At 35.7% G+C, this 25,572-nt stretch overlaps 1 protein-coding gene and 1 long non-coding RNA gene across 5 annotated transcripts; one reads left to right on the plus strand and one right to left on the minus strand.

The window, feature by feature from the left end:
* Positions 1 to 1,412: 1,412 nt before the first annotated feature.
* On the minus strand, positions 1,413 to 7,305 carry LOC125417340 (uncharacterized). Of its 2 annotated transcripts, XR_007237106.3 has the most exons (4): positions 7,134 to 7,305; positions 3,921 to 4,009; positions 3,139 to 3,216; positions 1,413 to 2,056 (listed from the first exon to the last, which is right to left on the minus strand). It is a non-coding gene; the product is annotated as an uncharacterized LOC125417340 (long non-coding RNA). The 2 variants fall into 2 exon arrangements; XR_007237107.3 differs by lacking the exon at positions 3,139 to 3,216 and having other exon boundaries at positions 7,134 to 7,302.
* Positions 2,502 to 23,921, plus strand: LOC125417336 (estradiol 17 beta-dehydrogenase 5-like). 3 transcript variants are annotated; one of them, XM_085699173.2, is made up of 10 exons: positions 2,502 to 2,565; positions 3,298 to 3,467; positions 9,954 to 10,121; positions 12,358 to 12,474; positions 13,951 to 14,028; positions 14,415 to 14,537; positions 16,387 to 16,496; positions 16,771 to 16,936; positions 20,034 to 20,116; positions 23,663 to 23,921. In XM_085699173.2, the coding sequence occupies exons 1-10, from the start codon at positions 2,517 to 2,519 to the stop codon at positions 23,703 to 23,705; spliced, it is 1,107 nt and encodes a 368-aa protein (XP_085555299.2). In that variant the 5' UTR covers positions 2,502 to 2,516; the 3' UTR covers positions 23,706 to 23,921. The 3 variants fall into 3 exon arrangements, with proteins under 3 accessions (XP_085555299.2, XP_085555301.2, XP_048316813.3); XM_085699175.2 differs by having other exon boundaries at positions 2,502 to 2,547; XM_048460856.3 differs by lacking the exons at positions 2,502 to 2,565; positions 3,298 to 3,467 and adding an exon at positions 7,415 to 7,566.
* The last annotated feature ends 1,651 nt before the right edge of the window (positions 23,922 to 25,572 follow it).

Below are 25,572 nucleotides of genomic sequence, written 5' to 3' on the forward strand. Positions count from 1 at the left end.
GGTGATATGGCTAAGATTAAATCCATAGCTTTGATGGCTGGATCAAGCCCATTCCTTAGCTTTTTGAAACTCCAACATCATGGTGGAGGTACCAGGTGGAGCTACTGCTACAACTTTACGGTGTTGTTTCAAGGTCTGTGCTGTCACCAAGAAGCATGCTGTAGGCTATTCATAAACACCATTTAAGTGTTTTGTGGCAGAGTCTCTGAAGAGGGCTGCAAAGTTTTTGCAGCTAAAGCAGAGAGTCAGGAACCCTCTCTAAAATGAGAGTGCTTACCTCTAGGAAGCAGAGGAGACCAGAGAAATTGCTGCAACCAATAAGCCATGCTTAACACTGTTATTTTGTATCTAGAATTACTTACCAAGCTCTCTCAGGTTTTCTGTGCATGCAGTTGTCCACATGTTGTGCACCATTCTATTGTCTGAGGTTTCTATCCTGCCCAGTTCCTGCTTGTCATTAAGTCCAAAAGAATCACACAGAGATCTACATTATTTATAAACTAATTGACCTAGTAGCTCAGACTTTTTATTAACTCTTATAACTTATATTAGCCCATTATTCTTGTCTGTTAGCCACGTGGCTCAGTGCCTTATTCAGAGAGGTAGTCACATCTTGCTTCTGGTTCTAAGGGATTTATAAAGAACCTCTAAATACAGTTACTGATTCACAATATGCATAAAGAGTTGTCTTTCATATAAATCCCTGAATTTATTCCAGATGATACAGAATATTCTTTCTTATTCTTACAGCTTCAAGATTTAATCAGGAATAGGCTTTGTCCCATATACACAAGACACATCCAATTCCTTACAGGTCTGTAAAGTCTTCTAGCACAAGGTAATGCAAAAATTGATTAATTATTGATCAGAACCATGTTGCAAGCCTTGGAATTTCATAAAAAACATCATGTCAATAGCAAAGGTTGAAAGAAAGAACTTTCCATTACATGAAAATGAGCTAAGGTGATTATAAATAGATGTTCTACTTGTTTTTTCTATAACCAAACACCTTTACCTTCTGGGAGTAACCCAAAGGGTACTCAAAGGAATGAGATCTAGCAGATGCATGTGTTCTACTTTACGGAATTTGGTCAATTAAAATATGTGCACCACACCACAGACACCTATTCAGGTTTTCAATGGGCAACTTCTTAGAGCTCATAAAAGGCTGATTAAGTAATCACACATGTATTAGAAGTTATGGCCATTTTGGGTATACTTGAACAAATAAAGACAGATAATGATCCAGCATATCTCTAAGAAAATGGAACAGTTTTTGCTCATTATAATATTAGGCATATTATAGGTATACCACACAATCCTGCAGGTTAGGCAGTTAGTTTTAGAAAGATAAAATAAAAGTATAAAGGATATGTGAAACAAACAGAAAGGGATGGGAAATACCCCAGGAATAGATTGAATAATGCTTTATTAACCTTTAATTTTCTTAACACTAATGAGAAAGTGACAATAGCAGCAGAGTGGCATTGGATAATAGAAAAGTCTTCTGAATTCAATTAGCCAGTATATTTCAAGGATGTGTTGACCTCACAATAAAAACCAGAAAATGTGCTACATTGGGTAAATGGTTTTTCTCTTCTTTCTACAGGAGAAGAAAAACTAAGGATACCATCAAAATTAATAAAGATTTGCTTTGTAAAGGGAAAACCTCTTGAAAAAAAGAAATAAAAGCTCATCCATACAGGTGAGAACCATACGGGTGGTAAGGAAGTCTCATAGGGCTGGGGAAGGGCTCTATTCTTGTCTTTGCAGGAAAATATTCATCTTCAAAAGGTCAAGAGACCCTGGACATCTAGATGCCTAAAGAGAAAAAGATAATTATCCTGATAGGATCACAAAGTGAAGAGAATTATGACTTCTGAGGACCTGTAATCTGAGGGTAAGAATCTCAAAAAATAAACTAAAATAATAATCATGATTCATTTAAAAATCAAAGCTGACTTTGGAATTGGACACTGGCTCTGTCCTTCTCTATATCCAAGCATGTTGTTAAAATAAAAATTCAGTGATTCTGTCTCATGTCAGGGGCCATGATCTGTGAAAAAAAAGAAAAAAAAATCCAGGAAAAATTTTTATTTTTTCTCATACCTATTTTGTCTCTACTATATCTTTCATTGAATATATATGTCTATATAAATAATGCTTAAGTTTTCCTCAATGAACAATCAATTTTTCTGCTGTAACCTTTGATGTTTCCAGGAAGAAGATAGGGCCTCACAACAACAACTGCATCTGGTTGATATGATGTCTTGATGCTGATAGCACTACTATAAGACCTGTTTTGAGTACCAGCAGCTCAAGATGGTTTCAATTTGGTTAGCTAAAATGATGCACTTTTTTTTTTTACAATGTTCTGGCCAGAAATCCAAATAGAAACCTTAGAAAAACCCTGCTGAATACTCAAAGACTATTTTGCAATCATACCAGACAGTAGTAATCTTGGAACTTAACCATTACTTTTCATTCACAGGATTCTATAAAAAGAACATGCCCCCATGACAACTGGAAATAATTATAGAAGACAAGGTCTCTTCTCACAACAAAGTTTGTTCTTATGGTTAGGGACATAATTTAGGGGTTGTTATAATTGGTATAGGGTTGGGGGTTGGGGAGGAAATTATGTAGGCTCAGGGATCTCTTTGAAAAAAATTGGGAATTGGATGGGATAATTGATTAATGTGAGCTTACTTACACTAATAATAATAATGAGAAATACAGTGAATACTGGTGAGGAATTATTTATAGGCGATTTACATTGGTATAGATTCTTGCATATTGATACAAACTTAAATTATATTGAATATGTTACTATTTTTGTCTGCAATATTTGTATGTCTAGGCAAAATTATTTTGTCATATTATATGTATGCATGCTTCTACCTCTGTTTAAAACATTTTTTGTATATTGATACAATTTTAGGATATATTTATCATATTGCAATGTACATTTCTATCCCTGATCAAGATGCTTATACATTGTTTACATTTTGAGGTCATTGTCCTCATTTGTAGCACATTTGTTTATTGTATAATATTCTAATATAAAGTCTTAGACTTTAAGTTATATAGTTTTTTAAGAAATATAGATAAAAAGTCTTCTATGTTTGTCATACTTACAGTTAGACAATTCAGGTTCTTTAGATACATAGAGATTGTATTCTGCATATATAGGTAACCTTCAACCACTTCAAAGAGCTGTAGAATATGGCATTTAAATAATTTAGGATTATGTTGAAGTAAGACGTGATTGTTCCTGACAGTTCTGATCTATTCCAGAGAGAATGTTGAGCACCAGCGACACTCCACTTGGAGCTTGTTTACTTCTTTTGCAAAAGTGGCCTTTGGGCAAGAAACTGCCCAAGCATTGGCCACTGACAAAATGCACGCTGTCTAGACAGGACAAGCAGGATACAAGAAAAAAGACTGTCAAATCTTGTCAAGACAGGGTAAGATGGTTTTGAAAAATTTCTTGCCTCTGAAAATGGTGTGTCAGTTACTCTAGGCCTTAGCCAAAGTTGGTTGTTCCAACACTGAAAATGAGATATTGGGTGATTGCCCAGGTAGCCAGTTGTCTCTGTCATTTGTTGTACATTTTGGAAGTTGTTTGATTACACTTTCTGCTTTCTCAAGTAATATTATTTCCCTTTTTAGATCTTCGATGGGATTGAAGACTAGATAGTTGTAGTTACTTTCCTCTCATGACTTGGCCAAGTTATTTATTATACAAGATATAATCTCATTAGGCTAGAATAATTATTGAATCATTTATCACATGTTTCTTGTTGATATATTTGTTTTTATTGTATATAATTTTGTATTAGGCTTAGAACTCTCTTATTTAAATGAAAGGGGGAGTGGCTGTAGGAATTCCTACCACCAGTAGCCTTTAAGTTACTCACCCACTTGGACGTGGCTTCTTATACTATTTATGCCAATGTAAAGTACATATCCGGCCTCTTTTTCAGCTGTGGGATTCGGTTGCTGGTCCCTGTTCCAACAGAGGGTTGTGATTTGTGAGTCTACCCATAAATAAATAACTCTCTATTATTCTCAATTCTGAGCTAGTGTGGGATTTCTTTTAAGCGCCTTTCTTCTTGTATTAGTCCATATTTTCTGTCTGTGTTAGCCAGGTGGCTTGGTACCTTTTTCATCAAGGCATTCTCATCTTGCTTTCTCTGCATCTTGGTGATGACTGCAAACTAAATCCCTCTTCTTCCCAGAATTCTGTTCTCATAGCCCTACCTCTACTTCCTGTCTGATCACCCCATCTACTTCCTGCCTGGCTACTGGTCGATAAGCATTTTATTAAATAGGTACAAAATACAAATTTTTACAGAGTAAAACCATTGTCCCACGGCACACTCTATCTCTCTTAGAAAAGGAAAGGCTTCTAAATGATAACAAAACAGAACAAAATAAAGTACAAGACAAAAAAATATCACATTGAAGTTAAACAAGGCAAATCATTCGAAGGAAAAAAACTCAAGAGGAGGCACAGGAACCAGAGACCTACTTGTTCACATACTCAGGTATCTTATAAAAATAAAATCCTGAAAACTATGATATGTATGGTAGAGGACATGGTGAAAATCTGTGCAGGCCCTGTGTTTGCTCCTTCACTCTCTGTGAGATGATATGAGCTTTGCTTGACTGATTTAGAGGATTCTTTCTTTTCTATCCCCTTGGCTCATATATTCTGCCTCCTCTTCCACATGATTCCCTGAGATTAGTGGGGATGGATTTGATGGAGACATCCCATTTACGACTGCGTGTTCCAAAGTCTCTTTCTTTCTGAGTAATGTCTAGGTATTGATCTCTGTATTTGTTCCCATTTGCTGTAGGTGGAAGTTTCTTTGTTGAAGGCTGAGTAACACAATGATCTATAAGTATAGCAGAATATTATTAGGAGTAATTTTATCACTACTTTTTGATTTTTAAGCCCAGTAGTATCTGGTTTTACAGTAGGTCTCTGGGTTATCTGGTCTTTGGAACACGGACACCCAAGCAGTGTCATTTAGGAGTTTCATCTCATGGAGTTGGCCTTAGCCAATTTAGATATTGGTTTGTTACCCCAACTATGTTAGATCAAAGATGGATCAACAATTTATTTATAAATTTCTTTTATTTTTTGAGTCCATAGTATAATATAATCAGTTCTCCCCTCCCTTTCCTTTGTCAAAATTAGCATAATTTTCTATTTATATTTCTTTCATATAGTATGCTACGGACCGGCTCAGGGGAGCCACTCAGACCGTGGGGGAATCAGGGCGAAGGCACAGGAGAAATCAGGATACGGCGAGGAAAGTGACAAACAGACCATTCTGAATGGATTTGAGACATGCTGTTGTGCTTTACTTATTCAGTGCGAGGTTTTTATATTATTATAAACAAAGAACTTGGCAAAGGCATACATCATCAGATCATAAAATATAAAAGAACAGCATAAAACAGTTTCACAAAGAGAATCTTTAAAGATGCTTTGGCATGAGTACAAGGACTTTCGCTTCCTCACATTCTGTAAAGTTACCTTTCTTTTTCCTTGTTATTAGAGAGACCATTGTTCTTGAGTTAGGCCACCTTTTTTTAGCTTGTACTAGGTGGCTGACTGGGCTCAGCTAAGTGACCTTGTGTGTCTGGGTGAGAAAGAAAAAGGCTACTATCTTTCTGGGAAAACTTTCTGCTAGGAAACTTTAAAGACATGATTTCAAATTTGTCTGAAATTCATTTTATACCATTAATCTCAACTCCCTTTCCTTCCCGACTCTCAGGGTCAGATGTTATAATTAGCCTAGGTTTTCTGGCCATAAGGAAGGTTGCCTAATGCTGTTTTCCTGTAGAAGGTTTTTAAGGTTTTTCCTGCTAAGATTAACTCCTTTTATTCCACATCATCAAGGAATTGTCCTAATGATGATTTTGGCAATTCCCAGAACTGGCTACTTTTTTAAGGCTTTAATTAATAGTGGAGCCGAATTCAAAAATGTCCTCAGCAGTCTTGTTTATATCTGCAACTGCCTGGAATAGTCTGATCTGATAGCAATATGCAAGGATCACAAAGGACACACAGACAAGGGAAAAGACACACTTTATGGCTCCAAGGACAGCGAAGTCGAGTCAGTACAAATGGCGACTCAGTTGGCATTACACCACAACTGATTGCTACGGGGCAGCCACATCTCCGTGGAGTGCGGATCCCAATCCTCCAGCAATATTTGCCTGCCTAGTCAGCATTTCTGCTACACTGGCGAGACAGCTGTGGATGTAGCAATAGTACATCCCAACTGAAGTCTCCCTTTGTTCCCCTTTTCCCAGACCCTCAAACTCCCCTCTCCCCCATATTCATTGTGCCTCTGTTTTCATACAGAAAAGAACTGATACCAACTAATCATGACATAGCATGATGCAATAAGACTAGGCATAAATCCTCATCTCAAGACTGGCTGTGACAACTCAGTAGGAGGAAAAGAGTCCCATGAGTAGGAAAATGAGTCAGAGATACCCTCCACTCCTACTATTAGGAGTTCAACAAAAACCCCAAGCTAAACAAACAACCATAGCATGCATGCGGAAGACCTTGTACAAACTCACAAAGACTTTGTGATTACTAATTCAGTCACTGTGAACCCCTATGAGCCCTGCTTTGTTGATTTTGTGGGCTATATTTCCCTGGTGTTCTTTACCTCTCTGGTTCCGATAATCTTCCTCCTTGTTTTCTCCTGAGTTCCCTACCACTGCTTAATGTTTGACTGTGGGTCTTTGTATCTGCTCCCATCAGCTGTTGAGAAAGCCTCTCTGATGACATTTGGGTTAGACATAGCTCTATAAGTATAGCAAAATATTATTAGAAATTGTTTGATTGAATTTTTTATTTTCAGTTATGTTTGATTCAGTCCTAGGTCTCTGAGCCATCCAGTTTCTGGATCCTGACCATCAAGACAATGTTGGTCTTAGGATCCCTCTTGTGGCTTGGGCCTAAAGTGTGACCAATCATTGGCTGGCCACTCTCACAAGCTCTGAGCCACCATTTCCCCAACATATCTTGTAGGCACAACAGGTTATAAGTCACAGGTTTTGTGACTGGGTTGGTGTTCTAGTCCCTCTACTGGAAGTCTTACCTGGTTACAGAGGATGGCATGTTCAGATTTCATATATCACATTGCTAGGAGTCTTAGTAGGTTCACCCTTGTCTATTCCAGGAAGTTACCATTACACCATGTTTCTACCTTGCTCCTGAAATGACCCACTTTTCCAGTCATTTCTTCCAGTACTCTCTCTCTCCCTCCCTCCTCCTTCCCTCACCCCTCCTATTCCCATTATCACCCACCCGCATTACACCAGAAAAAATTATTTTATTTTCCCTTCCAATTAGTTACTCATTACAAGACAGTCAGGACTGGGCCAAGCACATATTTGCTGCCCTATAAAGACAGAAATAATATCTTCTTTGTTGGAGGACCTAGAAGCATGAATTCTAAACAGCAGACAGTGAGACTAAGTGATGGTCACTTCATCCCTGTACTGGGCTTTGGTACCTATGTACCTCAAGGGGTAAGGACAACATAAGGGGCTCAGGGTTCAAGAAAAAAGAATGTTTGGCTTGGCTAAGTGGGATTGTTATGGTATGTGCAGTCATTGAGTTCTGATGTGATTTAGTTGGGCTAACCTGCTTCTTTGTTTTACCATGGTAGAACTGTTCCTTGTACAAGGACAAGGCAGAATGCACTCAGCATCAGGGCTGTTACATGAGTTTTGCAGGAGAATTTGAGGGCACTAGTTTTTCCTTCCATTTTTCTCTATCCTAAATAGGGAGAAAGAATGAAATCAAGCCTTCAAGAGCACTGCAGGAAAATCAATGATACTGAGTTCTGAGCATGTTTTTTTTTTATTTTAAATTTGTTTATTTCACATCCTAACTGGAGTATTCCCCTTTTCTCATTGCATTCCCTCACAGAACAACCCCCTGACCCACCCAGTTCACTCCTCCTCTATGTCTCTTCAGAAAATGGCAGGCTTCCCATGGAGATCGAAAAGTCATGGCATATCAAGTTGCAGAAAGACTAAGTACCTCCCTAAGTCTTAAGGCTGGGCAAGGTGACCCAATATGAGGAATAGGGTCCCAAATGTCAGACAAATAGTTAGAGACAGCCCTTGCTTCCACTTTTAGGAATCCCATAAGAAGACCAAGCTACAGAACTGTCATATATATGCAGAGGTTCTAGGTTAGTCCTATGAAGGATCATTGCTAGTCAGCTCAGACACTGTCAGCTCCTTTGTGAGAAGCACAGTTTATTCTGTGGGTTTTCTTGTGAGGTCCTAGATCTCCCTGTCTTCTATAAGCTTTCTTCCTTCTCTTCAACATGATTCTCTGAGCTGGGCCTAATATTTGGCTGTAGGTCTCTGTTTCTTCTCCAGTTGCAGGATGCAGCCTCTCTGAAACAAATTAAACTCTTAAAAAGTGCTTGTTGGCAAGCCCTGGTTCTTTTTTCTGAGATGTATGCTTATATATTTATCCATTTTAAAACTGTATTCTTCTTGTTGATGTGCTTTAAAGATGTCAACTTGACATTAGTCAAGTACATTTGATAGAAGGGATTGTCAACTAAGACATTGTCTCCATAAAATTTGACTTTAGAAAATTTCTTTTTAAGGTAGTGATTGATGTGATAGGGCTCAGCCTATTGTGGGTGGTAGCATTCTGGTGGTGGTCCTGGGTTCCTTAAGAAAGTAGACTAAGCACGTCAAAAGGAGCAAGCCAGCAAACAACAATCCTCCATGGCCTCTAAGTCAGCTCCTGCCTTCACGCACCTTCCCTAGAGTTTCTTCCCTGACTTTGTTGAGTGATGGAGTGTGATCTGAGAGTTATAAGATGAAATAAAACTTTTCATCCACAAGTTGCTTTTGGTCTTGGTGTTTTATCACAGGAATAGAAATTCTAAATAAAACAACAAATGTTGTGGAAAATATCTACTTTTTCCTGTATCTCCCTGAATTTTACTTAGCAATGCAAACTTCCTTATATGTTCACTACATTGCTATTTCATTTTCCTTCTTTAATGCAGTATAGATTTTAATAAAATTTAGCCAATTAAATAAAAGCTTGCTTTTTTTTATTAAATCACAATTCCTATAAACTAAGAAACTGTAGGTTAAACGAGGACATGCCCCTAAATATTTTTATGTACAATGTCCTTAATTTTCTAGACGAGGATTTGTGCTTTGAGTACAATCTTGCTGAGAGTTTTTATTATTTTTATGCAAAAAATGTCTGTGTGAAAACAATTTATATCATATTTCTATTTTTTCAAATTTCTGTTGAGAAATTGAACCTTAGATGATCCCTGGGAATGTTGAAATCTTCTCATTTCATAACAAGGATGAAAACTTTCCATGAACTGTCTATGTAAACAGTAGGACTCATGTGTGCATTCTTTCATCTGGGATGAACTAGGGGTTATTTATCAAGCTACAAATTAACAGCTTAGAAATGAGAACTAAATCATTTATATTTAAATACTTTTATTTTGTAAATTCAGTGTTAGGTACTTTGATGTATTCTTTTTCACTTCCCTGGAAGAAAGCTCATAGAAGAGTCTATAGTGTTTCTTCTTTGTGTGGTCTCATGCCCTTTTACTTTTATAAAATGTATGGTGTCATATACATAGGCATCCTTCTAGCACACATAATTTCCTGTGGTGTCAGTGGGGACCCTAATGCCAATTATATGTATTTAACTGGACAAATTGACTGGTTCCTGGGTACTCTTACTCTTGTGACTCAGTGGAAGAGGTCTAGACAGACTTGGTTGGATTATTCACTGCAAATGGATACCTCACTGAAGACATGGGGAAGCTTTATGCTGAAGATGTTTTGTTGTTATGCCTTAAAAATACTAAGTCATATCTATCTCTAAATACTGCTTTTGGTTGATCTTATAGGTACCCAAAGCTAAGGTTACAGAAGCCACCAAAATAGCTATAGATACAGGTTTCCGGCATATTGATTCTGCTTCTATGTATCAAAATGAAGAGGAGGTAGGGCTGGCCATCCGAAGCAAGATTGCAGAAGGCACTGTGAAAAGAGAAGATATATTTTACACAACAAAGGTATTGACAAATAAATAAAATGTGATGTCCTGAAGGGATGTTATATGATCAGTGAATTGTAGTGGAATACCAAAATTGGCCATTATTATAGAGAAAGTTGCTAGCTTTAACTATCTCATCAGTGTCTTTAAATTTTTCAGTGGGTGTTAGAGTTCTTTTGTTCTGAGTCTCAGTTCACTAGAGCATGATTTAAAATGAACTGAAAAACTGGCTATTTTTATTGATTGCATGAATAACTATAAAATTTCTCAATACCAGAACACTAGTTCTCTCTTTTATCAATAAATACAATATTATAAGAATATACTTTTGCTGTTAAAGAAGATACAATTAATTATAGGATACATGATATTATATTGTATAATTATTATTATATAACAATCAAATATAGTATATAAACATGTGTTTTTATTATGTAACTATAAAATATTATATATATACAATTCTATAATAAGTTACTTATCCTATAACTAGGAAAAATGGATCTTGAAATATTTTCCATTCAGATATATAAACAAATTAGGCATGAATTTTTCCACATTGAGTTGATTGGGCAATCATATTACACTCTTACTTTCTTCAGTAAAGATATTGTTGTTATAAGTAGAACAGAAATCTTAAAAACAGTAAGAAATCTATGAATGTACCTCCATAAGTTTTCAGCAGTTATCATTATTTTTCTTTATAGGCTGTATATAATTGTGTCTATTATACTTATCTGAAACTGTTACTATCACCACAGAATTCTGAGTAATGTGTTGTGCTATGTCGTTATGATGGCTAGGACGTCATTAGGCAATGGGAGTAGTTCAGCTCAACAATAGTCTTATAGAGCACCATTGCATGTGTGGATCATTTCTCACAAATACTTTGTTATGTAGCACATGACTATGTGCTCTGCATTTGTATTTTGATGTTTCTTTTGTATGTAGTTTCCTATAAAAACAAAACTGCATTGTTCTACATTTTTTAAAAATTCTCACATTTCCAAATCAAGCTGTTACTGGGGTTTTTGTTGTTGCCAAAGGCTGTGATCTCAAAGTGAGTGTTCAGGCCATATAAATATGTTGATTTTTTTTCTTATGATGGCATTCTTTACTGGGAGGAAATTGAAATAAAGAAACCGGAAATTAACCTAAAATGATACTTTAAAATCTTTCTAAATGCTTGTTACCCGTCTAGTAAAACTGTCCAGTAACTTATTTTTTAGACTATCCGATTTTATCCACGTGTGATTTAAAAAATATTTACTTGTTGTATGTGTATTTGTATTTTGATTGCATGTATGTTACATGTACCATGAGTGAGCTTTATACCAGCAGAGGCTAGAAGCAGGCATCAAATCCCCTAGAACTGGAGGTAAAGAAGGTTGTGATCTGTCACATGGGTGCTGGGAACCAAATCAGGCCTATCTACAATCACTGTCTTGCTAACACGTCTCTCTAACCCTCCATGCTTTATTTTGAGGTTGTATACTTTTATTCAGCTTCTTTTTACATAGACATAGCAGCATTGCTTCCTATTCCTGTGATGATAATGAAGGATGAAAGCACAAGTGGCAATAATTATTCCTTAACCAATCATTTAAAACCTGAGACCCCAACTAACAATTCAGAGTGAGCAAATGCAGACCACCACATTTTCCTGCTGATAACACAATATGTCATTCTGGAAAAATTTTAAATGGCTATTTAGACATAGAGAAACAGTAACCATGATGTTCTAGAGAACAGTTCCTTCATGGTTGCTGATTTATTATAAAGTGACTGTTCCCATAGTATTCTTGGGAATCCTGGTACATTGCGAAGACATTTATGTAAGGTGAATGAGGTCATTTACATTACAAACAATAGTTATGAGTGAGGTTAGAGTTACTTCATATATATTAATATAACACAACACACCATAATGAACTTTATGTAAGAAATGTTATAGTATATTAGAATCCAAAATTGTTTTCTTAATTCAGCAAAATTAAATTTTTATGATAAACACTATAATTTCTTGATGAAAGTTTTGGGACTTGAGTAATATCCAAGAGTAAGTTAAAATGAACAAACATTTAAGAGATGTCTGTGGATAGATAAAATGAATAAAATTCAAGGGGAATAGGAATAGTTTGTCCTATGGTCATCAATGTCACAGCACTTGAAAAATGTCTCTAATAAGTAAACTTACATAGCAAACTCTTGAAATTTTATAATACAGTGTCAATTCCTTTCTTCATCTTTCATAGCTTTGGTGTACTTTTCATCGTCCAGAGCTGGTGCAGCTTTGCTTGGAACAGTCACTGAAGAAACTCCAGTTGGATTATGTGGACCTGTACCTCATTCATTTCCCAGTGTCTCTCAAGGTATGCAGATGGGATCACGAAATTTTTTTTTCATTAATGTTAACACTTTCCTGATTGGTTGAATTCCACTTCTATAAAGTTTTAAAACAGCATTTGGTTAATTTTAGAAAATTCTTATAATTTATGCAAAGGAGTTAATAGGATTATGTGAATGAATAGCCTAAGCCTTGAATTTGGTATTCTAAGTAATCTTTAAAAGTGTCTTTGCTTTTTTAATTTCTGACCTGTGTATTATTATAAATCTGCTCATTTGTTTTAAAAGTTATTTTGGTATTATTTCATATGTGTGATTGTTTTCCCTGAACATGTTTTCACCAAATTTGTGTGTGGTACCCAAAGAGGCCAGAAGATGGCATTGAGTTCCCTGGGATGGGAGTTATAAACAGTTATGTGTTGTCATATGAGTGCTTGAAATTGAACCTGTTTCCTTTGGAAGACCAGCAAGGTCTTTTAACTGTTGAACAATCTTTCCAACTCCAAATTTGCTTAGTTTTTATTTCAACAATTTCTACTGGTGATAAATTTAGACTTTAGGTAGTTTGAAGTTCTAGTTCATTGACAGTTGTTGACTTCTAGGTATTTTGCATCATCAAAATGATATTTAAAATACACCAGTCTGGAGCTGGAGAGACAAATGGTTCAGTGGTTAAGAGCACTTTCTGGTCTTGCAGAGGCCCTGAGTTTAGTTTCCAGCCTCCACTTCAGATAGTTCATTAACTGTCTGTAATTCCATCTCTAGGGAACCTGACACCATCTTCAAGTGTTTATCAGCACCTCCAGCTGTGATACACACACAGACACACACAATAAACAAACACAAAAGAGCAAACAAAATACAACAAGCTGTGCCATCTTTGGCATATTTGTCGGGACTGAAGACAAAAAGCAAGGAACATGGGGAAGACTTCTTGTTTGCCATGGGTCAAAAGTGAACTTTATTGTTGGTGGAGATCACTGAAATATTCGTATCAGTTCCTAAGTGAAAATGGCACTGAACAGAAACACAAGTCAAGCATGATAGTCTAAGTAACCAGAAACTAGTTCTTTATTAAAATGAAATTACTTGCTTTTTTAAAGGAACCAGGGAACTTAAGGACATTTTTTACAACTTTACATTCAAAACATAAGAACAGGCGCTGGAGAGATGGCTTAGAGGTTAAGAGCACTGAGTGCTCTTTCGTAGGTCCTGAGTTCAATTCCCAGCAACCACATGGTGGCTCACAACCAACTGTAATGACATCTGGTGCCCTCTTCTGGCATTCAGGTGTACACGCAGGCAAAATACTGTATATATAATAAATAAATCTTACAAAAAACAAGCAAAAAAAAAAAACCCCATAAGACCAGTATTAAATGAAATATAATACACCCATCTGCTGGAAGTTATATTCATAGCCCTCTCTTTATCAGTGAGTTTTGTTATTGTGAGCAAATGCATTTGTTGAGAGATTACTTTAATGTTTGTCTCTATTTCAGCCAGGAGAAAATTATCTTCCAACAGATGAGAATGGACAATACATATTTGACACAGTGGATCTGTGTGCCATCTGGAAGGCGAGTACTTGGATGAGAGAGGGCACAGTGAAAGTAGAGAATGAGAGTAATGTCAGAACTCCACTTGTGAGAGTGAGGTGTAAAATCTGTGTTGTAAAAATTAATGAACTTCATAAATGTTTATTTACTTAAGATGTGGGGACCGCACACAACAGTGATATAATAGAAATGAAGGGAACGTTTGACTGAAATTATGACAAATAGTCTAATTGACTAAGGGTCATTCAGGGTTCTCTTAATGATTGATACTGTCATTTTCATTACTGTTTTATTTTTCCTAAAAATTAATGCCATAAAGGTCCATTTTTATTTTCTTACAACGTTGTTTCTGACATTATAGTTTTCCACTTATATTAGTTTATATGTTGGCATTTTTTCCTCTTTAGGCCATGGAGAAGTGTAAGGATGCAGGACTGACCAAATCCGTTGGGGTGTCCAACTTTAACCGCAGGCAGCTGGAGATGATTCTTAACATGTCAGGGCTCAAGCACAAGCCTGTGTGCAACCAGGTGGGGATCCTCAGCCCCCAATCTTTCCTTTCCATTCCTTTCTTCCTCTACTACTGTGAGGTGCCAAGTGGAGGGAAGAAATAACATTGGAAATGTAAACTGAAGCTTTGAGATGACCTTGTTCTCTAGTGTCTTTCAATTTTTCTGGCTTCTGCCATAAAATAAAGCATTAAAGTAGATTCATTTTGCTAGTCTTCTCCCTGGAGTTATTCTTAGCAGCATTAAGGGAAATGGTAACGTTTCTTTATTATAAATTGTGACCTAAATCATACACATATTTGGTGTATGTTTCTTGACCAATATTCATGTCAGGTTTTAGATTAATCAATGATTTTTGTCTCTGTCAATTTTTTGTTGTTTGGAAATCCTATTTGATATTTATCTTCTATGTTAACATTCCTTATCTGAGACACTTTTTGGAATATTAGTCTAGTAAAATTATTTCTAGAAGATGGGATAATCTTTCATAATTTTCATTATAAGTATTTTGAGAAAGAAAACCACTATTATGATTGCTGCAGAGTGTTTATCTCTCTTATTTCTCCTTTTCTTTCTTCACTACATACTTAGTTTCCTTGGTCAAATTCAGTTCATAACCTTAATTTTGATTAATTGTTGTTATATACAGATATGGATATGATGTGTTTGTACATACATATTTATAAATTAATGATACAGCTTTCTCAGTCTGAATAATGTTATTTATATGTGTAGATTTTTAGGACTGATCATTTGATTCCACATAATCAATAGTCCCTGGGGAAGACTATTTCTCTGACTCTCAGAATTCCTTTCTTTACTTTAGTTTTTTTTGTACTTTAGTAAGAAATTATTTACTTTGATTTTATGTTCATATCTGTATTGGGTATTCTTATTTTTCATTTTAATGCCAAAATCTACATAAATGTCACTGTTAATAAATCCACAAACTGTTTCTTTTCCATTCCTAATGGAGTTTTATCATTTTTTGTTTTAGTTTTGTATTTAATAATGAAAATTCAGTGAATCCTTTTCATGTTCCACAAAGGGAACCAGCCATGGCTCATCATAGCAAAAGCTAGTATTTCCATCCATGAAGCATGATATAGAGCTCATTTTCCTTCAAAAATGCTGCTTCTTCAACTGTTCCCTACAACATAAGTTCTAAATATAACCGTGTAGCTCTGAAGCATTTAATGGAAGTGTACATGAGGAGAGGAGGAAGTGGAGCAAGGGTAAATATGCTCAAAATATATGACATACTTTATGAAAATGTATCTGAAATTCCTCATTATGCACAATAACTATAAATCAAATAACTTCTTTAATCATGGTCATAGCAGAATGGCACAGTGGATAAAGAGTCTTATCTCCAAATCCTTTGATTCCTGGGACCCATATGGTAGAAGGAAAGAAATCGCCATGCAAAAATCTTCTGATCACCTCATGTTCACTGTGCCATAGACACACAAACATCTACCATCTTCCAAAACACGTTTGAAGATGATTGTATTTTCTTTATTTTCCTTTTTCCCCTTTCTTATCCACTTAATTTTATTTATTTATTTTTTATTACTTAGGCATTTATTTTATTTTGCTTGTTTTATAAGACATAGACTTTACCTGTAACCCAGGCTAGTCTGAAACATTTTGTAGACTAGAATGGCCTCAAGCTCATTGTAATCTTTCTGCCTCTGCCTCCTAAAATGTAGTCATGAGTCACCATACCAGGCCTGATAGCAAGATATCCATTTCAAATTTCATTACATGGATTAAACTATTTCATCTTTTAAACATTTTTGACATTTTTCTTTACATTAAATATAGAATTTTATATAATTTGGCATATTTCTATTTCATTCATCCTCAGGTAGAATGCCATCCTTATCTCAACCAGAGAAAACTTCTGGATTTCTGCAAGTCAAAAGACATTGTAATGGTTGCTTATAGTGCTCTGGGAAGCCAACGGGAAAATATAGGGTAATATAGACGATGATAATCAAATCAAATAAAAACAAGGTTGATTAAAGAGTTTTTAATCTTATGACACTGTTTCTTGTTATTATTAAAGGAACTTAAGCAAGAAAAATTTTCATTTTGGGGGAGAATAAAAGTCTATAATGGTTTTATAGTTTCCCCATTCATTAAATTTGGAAAAACCATGGTCTGTAATTCAACCTTCCTATGTGTTAGAAGTCTTCTAAAGAATCGAAGAGTTAGGATATAAAATTTAACATTTCTCCCTTCCTTCCAGGATAGTGCAGAATAACCCCATTCTTTTGGATGATCCAGTTCTTGATTCCCTGGCAAAAAAATACAAGCGAACTCCAGCCCTGATCGCCCTTCGCTATCAGCTGCAGCGTGGGATTGTGGTCCTGGCCAAGAGTTTCACTGAGAAGCGGATAAGAGAGAATATGCAGGTGATGAGGTGCTGCAGGTGTTAGGCACCGACACAGACTTATCCTATGGACTTGGTGGTTAGTCCTGTAACACAAGTCAGTATCCCTTACATTCTAAGTGTATCTGTGCTTTAAGGGCATCTCTCCAGGGAGTTTAAATACTATTCCTCAGAAGGAATGACTGTTTACAGGGTGACTGCTGTTACAGCTAGGTGTCTATTTCAGAATAACACTGGTAATTTAAATTTAATTAGGTGCATGCCCTTTTCTCCATTTTCTGAAATGAAGCAAGTAAGCCTAGGCAACTTTCATCTTTCAATTTCTTTGTGGTTTATTTGTATTTTCCTATAAATACGTGTATTTTAATGTTCAGGTCTTTAATCACTTTGAATGCATTTCATGTCATAAAACTATGTTTTTCATGTCTTGGCTCCCATGAGAGTACTTCTCTGCTCATTTCAAATAGGAGATCAGTTATACTATTAATACTAGCAGTGGTAAAATCAATGCACACCTACATCCAAGCCCTTTTGGAATAGTCAATTTTACAGCTGATAAGTTCATGGTTACAGATGTGTGTGGTCTGATCCAATTTCAGTCAGATTATTCTAATCTTGGTCAGTCTCTCTCCTGTTCTTCATTGAAGTTGTTCGTACTTTTGAGGAGCAGTGAGGTGTCTGCTCTAGGGTAAGGACCGCACTGTCCAAGGTGGAGCTGGTTTCTCCTCTCTGTAGTGTTTATCTGCCAGCCTGTGCTCCTCATATTATACAATCCCCAAGTAGTTTACAAATTCTATGTCTTTTCATGTTTAATTTTATATAAGGTACATCATTTCATTTAACACAGAGTAGACTCTGGAAAATGCAAAAAAGAGATCTTCTTCTAGTCTATTTCATTTTTTATTCTGTAAATTCAAAAGGACTTTCTCCTTTTGTTAAACAACTCATTTCTAGATCTAGATTCTCACCATGTTTTACAATAAATACTAATATTAAAAGGAATTTCTTTTATCCATTTTTTAGATTATTCATGGATTTCTTTTGTAGTTGGCTGGTGTTAAGGTTTCCTGTGTGAAAATAAATCAAACTCTTCTCTGTCATCTTCAAAAATGTCATTCTCTGTCTTTTCCAGCTTACCTTTCAGTTTCAATAGAATTACTCTTTGGTCATTTCAATCATTGACTAAAACATATAAAAATGTTAAAAATGGGTAACAAAATTTATTTTCAGTAGTCCCATGACTATATTCATTTCTATCATCAATGAATGTATTTACTTTTGTTAATGAGTCTATCTTCTAAATATTCTAAGGTTCATTTTTACATGATGGAACACATATTCTGGTTATTCTTTATTGGTTATTCTTTTATCCAATCAGTTTGACCACTTCCATGCAGGGTGTTTTTGACAAAGTTGATATTGCACTAAGTTTATTATTTTGGAGATTGTGACTATTTTCTATTTGACTTGGATTTGAAGTGCTCAATCCACAGTAACATTAGAAACTTGCAATAATTCAAATAGTTTACTATATTCATTTCCAACTTCTATTAATTTCAAACTTAGGAATTTTATTTATTCTGTTCTCTTATTGACTCATAGAAATATAATTATTTTATTAGCAGCTTTTGTTGCTGTTGTTGTTTTATTAGCTGCCAGATGTGTCAAAAAGAGAGGAAGTTTGCAAGAAGTGCCTGTTACTTAATATGATTAATTTTCCAGACATTGCTAGCTATTTTTTTCTTGGTGTTATTTTTATGAGTACTTTTGGTTTTTTCATCTTATTTCTTTCCATTTGTTAACAACAGGAGACCTTCTTGTTGAGGATTTGACCACAATTTATACAAGAAAATTTTCTTGATGTCACTTCTTTTTAATTGGAGTTTAATTATTAAGATTTCTAAAATTTTTACTTTGAATTGCATTAGAAATGATATTTCAAAAATTACTATTCTAAAGTTTGAGGCATGGAAGATCACTGTGTTAATGACGTTATTACATGGAGTCAGACACTGTTTCTTGCTCTTACAGTCTTCCTGCCTTGTCTTCCACATAGATCTCTGAGCTTTGAGGGAAGAGTTCAATGGAAAGTCCAAAGGAAGAGAGCTTCAAAGTCTTTCACTCTCTGTGCATTGTCTATTTCTGGGTCTCCATGTCAGTTTCCATCCAGTGCAAGAAGAAGCTTTTCTGATGAGGGTTGCATGATGCTCTGATACACAAGTATAGAGATAAATCATTAGGAGTCTTTTTATTGCCATAGACTAGACTCAGTCGACTTGATGCATATATGAACTCACAGGGATTGTGGCAGCATACACAGGTTTCGGCTAGAAAAATCATCAGAACTAAAGGGGAAAAGAGAATTTCAGGTCTGACCCCTGGACGCTTAGGAGTTTTTCTCAGTTGATATCTTCTGGGAAAGATGAAATCAGCTTTCTCACAGGAGTGTCACTGAATATATGAACTCCATTTCCTGGCAGGCAGCATACCCAGGAATAGTTGACCAACACAAAATTAATGCCATATTTTTTCTGGGCTTTTGTTTCATCTTATTTTTATTATGTATTTTTAGTTTACTTTGATTCTTTTATCTCTCTGTGTGTCTCTGTCTGTCTGTCTCTTTCTATGAGTGAGTGAGTGTGTGTTGAAATTGTGTAGGTAGGAAGATGGGAAGAATTTGGAAAGAGTTTAAGGAGGGGAAATGAATGACTGATAGTTATATACGAAAATAGTTTAAATTAAAATAAAGAAAAAAACTGTATCAATGACTACTATGGAAATTTGTTAAACATTTAAACTACTGTGTTTATTTTGTTTTGAACCATCTAACAACCTGATTATGATCATGTTTGTCATCATAATGTCTTTATTTCTTCCTCAGATTATTTAATGCCTTTGTGTGTGAGGCTATACCTTTCAATTCAGGAATTAATTTCCAGAATTTCTACATCTGGTATTCATCACTTCTTTAAATGTTTTTGATGAGCATGTGTTTATTTTCTTGATTTCTTGAATATATTAAGTATTTATCTGCATCATTTAGTCTGGTGCACTTTGAATAGGCAGATTAACAAATATACAGTGTAAATATAATAATGTAGTTCCTATTTCTTTCATAGGTTTTTGATTTTCAGTTGTCTTTGGAGGACATGAAAGTCATTGATGGTCTGAATAAAAATGTGCGATACATAAGTTTCACAAAGTAAGTAATTTCAGTAAACGTTTTTTTCTCAACTTTTTTTTCTGAGGTGGATGTAACATAATTGTTATCATTTGCCTTAGTTTAAGCAAGGAATACAGAGACCGTGTTAAACCAGAAGGGAAACAAGAGCTTTATCCTCTGTTTCTAGCCTCCTGTGAATTCTGTCCTTTGTGATAGAAGCAGGAGGTGTGGACCCAGGTTTGTACTGACCTCATGCATTTTACTGCTCTTCTCCTGTTTCAAGGACAGTTTTCTGTGTCATCAGTGCTGGGTCTCTGTTCTTTGTGTGGGCTTCCAAATTTATCTGTCCTGTGATTTACACTTGAGGCATTTAAACACTCTTCTTGAAGCATTTTTAATTCAATGTCATGTAATTTTACCTATACCTGCTTAATCTCTAATTATTTTAAATGCATGAGAGCCAATCTTGTGGTCTATGATATTTCCTCCAGGTGAAATTGTTTATTAAATTCAGGAAGTTTAATGTTTTCAATGGTTTGAAAAGTTCCACATCTTTTATATAGCACCTTTCCTTCAGGTCTTTATGTATTGTGTTTGTGTTTATAATGACTGGCTTAATGAATTCTGTAGCTCACTTGGTCTTGGTTTTCTAGAATATAGAGACCTCAATGTTGAAGATTAAGAAGTACTAGAAAATAAAATTATGAACAGCATTATAAAATGTAGAAAACAATGCCACCTGTAGGAGAACTTTTAACCGACAAAAAATGTTATTCTTCCTTAATTCTATATGCCCATAGTTATCTCTATAAATAGGAAAGATATTCTTATTACATCCATGATGGAAGAATTGTATATGTATTTCTTCAACTACTGGGAAATTACTTCTAAAAATACATAAATATGAGAATTGTTGAGCTAGCATATTGAAAAATTGCTTGTTCAGAGTGCAGCAGGCAGGCCAGTCTGCTTCGAGCAGCCTCAGCAGTGTGATGGGTAGGCCAGGCCACCAGGAGCAGACTTTGCAGAACCTTTTCTGGGTCAGTCTGCCAAGAGATGTCTCAGCAGTACAGCAGAAGGGACAGGCCATTGGGAGAAGCCTCAGCAGTGCAGCAGACCATGGCAACACCAGTGACATCCAGGAATTATCAGCCAGGAAATCTGGAACAGCATGAAATGATTGAACATAAGAATAATAAAAATTGAAGGAAAAGAGGCCCAATTCGAAGACAAAGAAAATATATCAGCAAAATCATAGAAGGAAACTTTCTCCAACCTAAAGACAGACAATTTTCAAGTAGCCCATGAAAATACCAGAAGCTTACAAAACACAAAATAGACTGGACCAAAAAAAAAAAGTTCATTTGCAACATAATAATCAAAACGTTAAACATACAAAATAAAGAAAAATTATTGAGAACTACAACTGAAAAAGGCCAAGTAACATATAAAGGCAGAACTATCAGAATTATACTCCACTTTTTATTGGAAACAATGAAAGACAGAAAGTCCTGGCTAGGCATTATGAACAAAATAAGAAACCATGGATGCCAACTCAGACTAAAATATCCAGCAAAACTTTCAATCAGGATAGACAGAGACACAAGATATTCCATGACAAACCAGATTTAATCATTATCTACCCTCAAATACTGCCATACTGAAAGTACTAGAAAGAAAACACCAATACAAGGAAGTTACAATAACCACAAAAACATAGTCAATAGGTAATCACACACCAGAAAATCACAAAGAATAGAAACACACACACACACACACACACACACACCACCACCACCACCACCACCACCACCACCACCACCACCACCACTACCACCACCAACAACAAAAACAAAAATAACAGGAACAAGCAATCACTGGTCATTAATATCCTGTAATATCAATAGACTCAATTTGCCTATAAAAAGATATAACAGATTGGTTATGAATAGAGAGCCCATCTTTCTGCGACATATAAGAAACATACCTCAACATTAAAGACAGACATTACCTCAGAGTAAAAGGTTTGGGAAAGACTTTCCAATCAAATGTGCCAATGAAACAAGCTGGGGTAGCTATTCTAATATATATAACAAAGTAGACTTCAAACTAAATTAATCAAAAGATATGAAGAAGATCATTTCATATTCATCACAGGAAAAAATCCATCAAGATGAGATATCAGTTCTGAACATCTATGCTGCAAATATAAGGGTACAGTCCTTTGCAAATGAAACACTATACTAAGCTTAAATCACACATTAGACCCAACACACTGATAGTGGGAGACTTCACCACGGCACTTTTATCACTTGAGAAGTCTGCCAGACAGAAACTTACCAGAGAAATAAAGGAACTCACAGATATTATGACTCAAAGGGGCTTAAGAAATATCAATAGAACATTTCATCCAAACCCAAAGCAATATGACTTCTACACTAAACTAGTGACCTGTATGACAAGAACTATTAATCCTTGAAAGAAATCAGAGAAGACAACAGAAAATGGAAAGATCTATCATGCAACCGTGATTGTGTTCCTTGCCTTCTACCTTGTTTGAGACAGAATATCTTGTTTCCACTGTGTATTTCACGTTGTCTGTAAGTTTGCAGGAAGTTTTCTGTTTCCACTTTCTATGTCACCATGGAGAGTTATTACAGTTGCATGCTACCATGGCCAGTTTTATGTGGACACTGGGGATCAAAACTCATACAACACATTTGCGCCAAAAACATTTCTCCACTTAGAAATGTTTCTAGTCCACTATTTCTACTTCGACATCAAGATTAGTAGAGTGCTTGCAGTTTTCTAGCAAGTAAATTATCAAGTAAAAATTGAGGTGAAATTGATGCCTCCTATTTATATCTCCCTGAAGTATTTCTTGTTGCAGAGTGTGTAGTTTGCCTTGTTATTTTCAAAACAAGGTGACTAGTTTCTGCTTTCATTAAGGATTTGAAATTAAACCAGCTGGACTGGGAAAGAACATGCATAGAAACAAACTAATCCCTCTGAATATGGTTGACAATTACAGGGCTGAGGAAAACTGAGGGCCCACTGACAGTGGCAGCAGAATTTATCCTATTGTCTGTACTGGCTTTTGGGGAACCTATTCGCTTTGGAAACCTATCCTGTTTGGAAACCAATTCTCGTTGGAAACCTATTCTCTTGCTCAGCCTAGATATAGTAGGCAGGGCCATGGACATTCCCCAAAGCAATGGGCCTTACCCTCTCTGAGGAGTGAATAGAGGTAGTAGGGAGGTAGGTGGAGGGAATGGTAGGAGGGTAAGGAGTGGAAACTTGGATTCCATGTATAATGAAAAAGGACAGTTTGTCCTCTTTTTTTTTTTTAAAAAAAAAGAATTTATCTTCTTTGGATAAATTTATATTTGACAATTTAAATATTATTTTCTGTGTATGTCTTAGGGGAAGGAGCATAATATGCTATATTTATTTAGTTTTTGTTCAACCATTTATAAAATAATGTTTAAGGTAGACTATGAATTACCAGAAAATAAAATTTTGTATTTTTGCATAATAGCTTCATAGAAGTTACTCAAAACTCATATGATTTGTTTGTCTTTCTAGATTTAAGGGCCAACCTGAATTTCCATTTTCAGCTGAATATTAACATGGAGACCTTCCTGTGCCAGGCCTTATGCTAGAAGTCCATGCATGTGGATATACAGAGGAAGACTGCACCAGTGGTGATTATTACATACACCACCCCAGTCCTTTCTGGGAAACCCTTGTTTGTTGAATCTACAGCTATGTGCAATGAAACAGACACAATATATATTTGCCCCATCCTGAATGGAAATAAAAGAATAATTTTCTTCAACATTTATCTATGCCAGTTTGTAGTATTTACTTATTTTAACTTCTCCTGACTCATTTAGATCTCTAAAGCATTTTCGTAGAAATGTGTGCACAGGGCATGTAATGATAAAAGACATTTTACAAACATACCTAACATGTAAGTGAACAAAATTATCATCATCTGGAAAGTAGCAGTTATCAAGTGTCTATTAATATGTTTTTCTCTAGCATTTGAAGGAATAAGAAGTGTATTATGTGTAGTATAGCAAGTAAACCATACATAGGAAGGGCAACCTTTAGTCATGTTGTTTCTCCAGTGATCTAGATACTGAACTATCCTTGTGGGAGGGTTTACGAGGTGATGAGGTTAAACCAGTTTTCATGGATCATGAAGACTCTAATGAAGGGAGATCTAGGAGGGACAATTTGAGTGTGTCTTTGCTTGGAAAACGAATCAATATCCTTTGAGAAATACATCTAACCAATAATAATATGCTTTGTATGTCTTGTGCCCCCAATTTGGTGATGTATATTACATGTGGAGCCTAGTATGTCCCCAGGAAAAGAAATAGACTTACTCATGTATGGGGTTCTTTATTTAGACTCTTATAATATTTATAAATTTTCTCTGACTTCATCAATTTATTGTAACCAAATTTCAAATGTTTTTTTTTTCTTTTTAGGCCAAATCAGCCCACATAAGCAAAGCAAACCTTCTAAATTTTAGAGGATAACTTAGCCAATAAGATGATAAAGAAATGTATAGTAGTTTAGGATATTCGTGATATAACTAACTGAGAGTTGTTCACAAAATATGACTAAATATGAACATTATTCAAAATTAGACTTCCAGTTTTAAATATGACAAATTATGAGCTCTGAACCTTTCACTTATTGCCTCACATTTGCTGTGGGAGCACCTTCCCCTCCTTCAGTCAATAACCGCTGAAATACCAGCCCACTGGGGCTAGGTCTATTTCTCTTTATAAAAGAGCAGCAGTCCTCTGCTCCCTCTCTTGCTTCCAGTTCTTGGTTCCGGCTCTTGCTCCAGTGACTAGACTCTTTTCCTGGCTGTCGATGTTCTGTAAGTTTTACGTCTAAAATAAATACCTCTGTGAATCCAAATTGGTGTGTGATTGTTTCACGCATTACACATTGAAGAAGAAGTTGACAAATTGATGCTACCCTTCCTAGGTTGAAAACGCCAAGGCCACTGGTCATATTTCTTACCTGAAAAACAAGGAGATGAGAAAAATCACTGTAATGACATACATAGAGAGTGTTCAGTGTTCTTGATGTCATTAATAAGAAAACTAATGCAATTATAAAGAATTTAGGACTTCTAGAGATTAATGTACCTGGAAAAGGGGGAAAATGGATTCAATGATCTCTTTTTCTTTCCACAGTCAGGAGATAAATCACCAAGCAGTTCTCACACTCACAGGTCTTCTGGATGGAGCTGTTGAGTGCCATGGTACTAAGGAGGTGTAAAGATAAAAGGCAATGGGAGCAAGTGCAGTAATTGTTCATTGGACTGTAAGGTACTTCCTCTTCCTCCTGGTTTAACACCACAGCAGAAAGGTGAAGTAAGACCACAGAGGAACAAGGCTGAAAGAGCTGATTCTTTCAGTATTGGTGAGGAAGTAAATCTCTAGGATAAATCAATGACAGTGAGGAGA

The sequence above is a fragment of the Myodes glareolus genome, chromosome 14 (genome assembly GCF_982192425.1).
Source record: "Myodes glareolus chromosome 14, mMyoGla1.1, whole genome shotgun sequence".
In the NCBI taxonomy this organism is placed as follows: domain Eukaryota; kingdom Metazoa; phylum Chordata; class Mammalia; order Rodentia; family Cricetidae; genus Myodes; species Myodes glareolus.